This window comes from Haliaeetus leucocephalus, unplaced genomic scaffold (genome assembly GCF_000737465.1).
Source record: "Haliaeetus leucocephalus isolate CR32 unplaced genomic scaffold, Haliaeetus_leucocephalus-4.0 Scaffold92, whole genome shotgun sequence".
NCBI classification, from domain to species: Eukaryota; Metazoa; Chordata; class Aves; order Accipitriformes; family Accipitridae; genus Haliaeetus; species Haliaeetus leucocephalus.
The window spans coordinates 2,868,196-2,868,527 of NW_010972528.1; the positions used below are offsets into that span (position 1 = coordinate 2,868,196).

Here is a 332-nt window from a genome sequence, read left to right on the forward strand (position 1 = left end):
GAGGCGGGGGCTGGTTGCTGAGGCGCCGGTGCCCGGGCTCCCCCCTCATGCCGGCTCGTGGGGCTCCGCTGTGACTCAGCGCTGGCCCCCGGGGGGGTTGGGGGTGACGGGTCCCCGCGGGGGGGACCGACACGCAGGCTGCCAGCTTCCCTCCCGCTTCCCTCAGAGGTCCGGCGCAGCCCCCGGGTGACCTGCCGTGCCAGCCCGCGGCCTCCGCGCTACCTGAGCCAATGCTAGATCTGGAGGTGGTGCCCGAGCGGTCTCTGGGGAACGAGCAATGGGAGTTCACCTTGGGTAAGTGTGTGTCCCGTGTGTCTCCCCCCCCCCCCCCC

At 73.2% G+C, this 332-nt stretch overlaps 1 protein-coding gene across 2 annotated transcripts in view; it reads left to right on the plus strand.

The window, feature by feature from the left end:
* LOC104842268 (chromosome unknown open reading frame, human C16orf70) overlaps positions 1 to 332 on the plus strand; it is a 35,743-nt gene that overhangs the window by 272 nt on the left and 35,139 nt on the right. For both annotated transcript variants that reach the window (XM_010584500.1, XM_010584508.1), the window contains exon 2: positions 167 to 294. In XM_010584500.1, coding sequence (XP_010582802.1) covers positions 231 to 294 — 64 coding nt within the window. In that variant the 5' untranslated portion in view covers positions 167 to 230. The remainder of the gene's footprint in view (positions 1 to 166; positions 295 to 332) is intronic.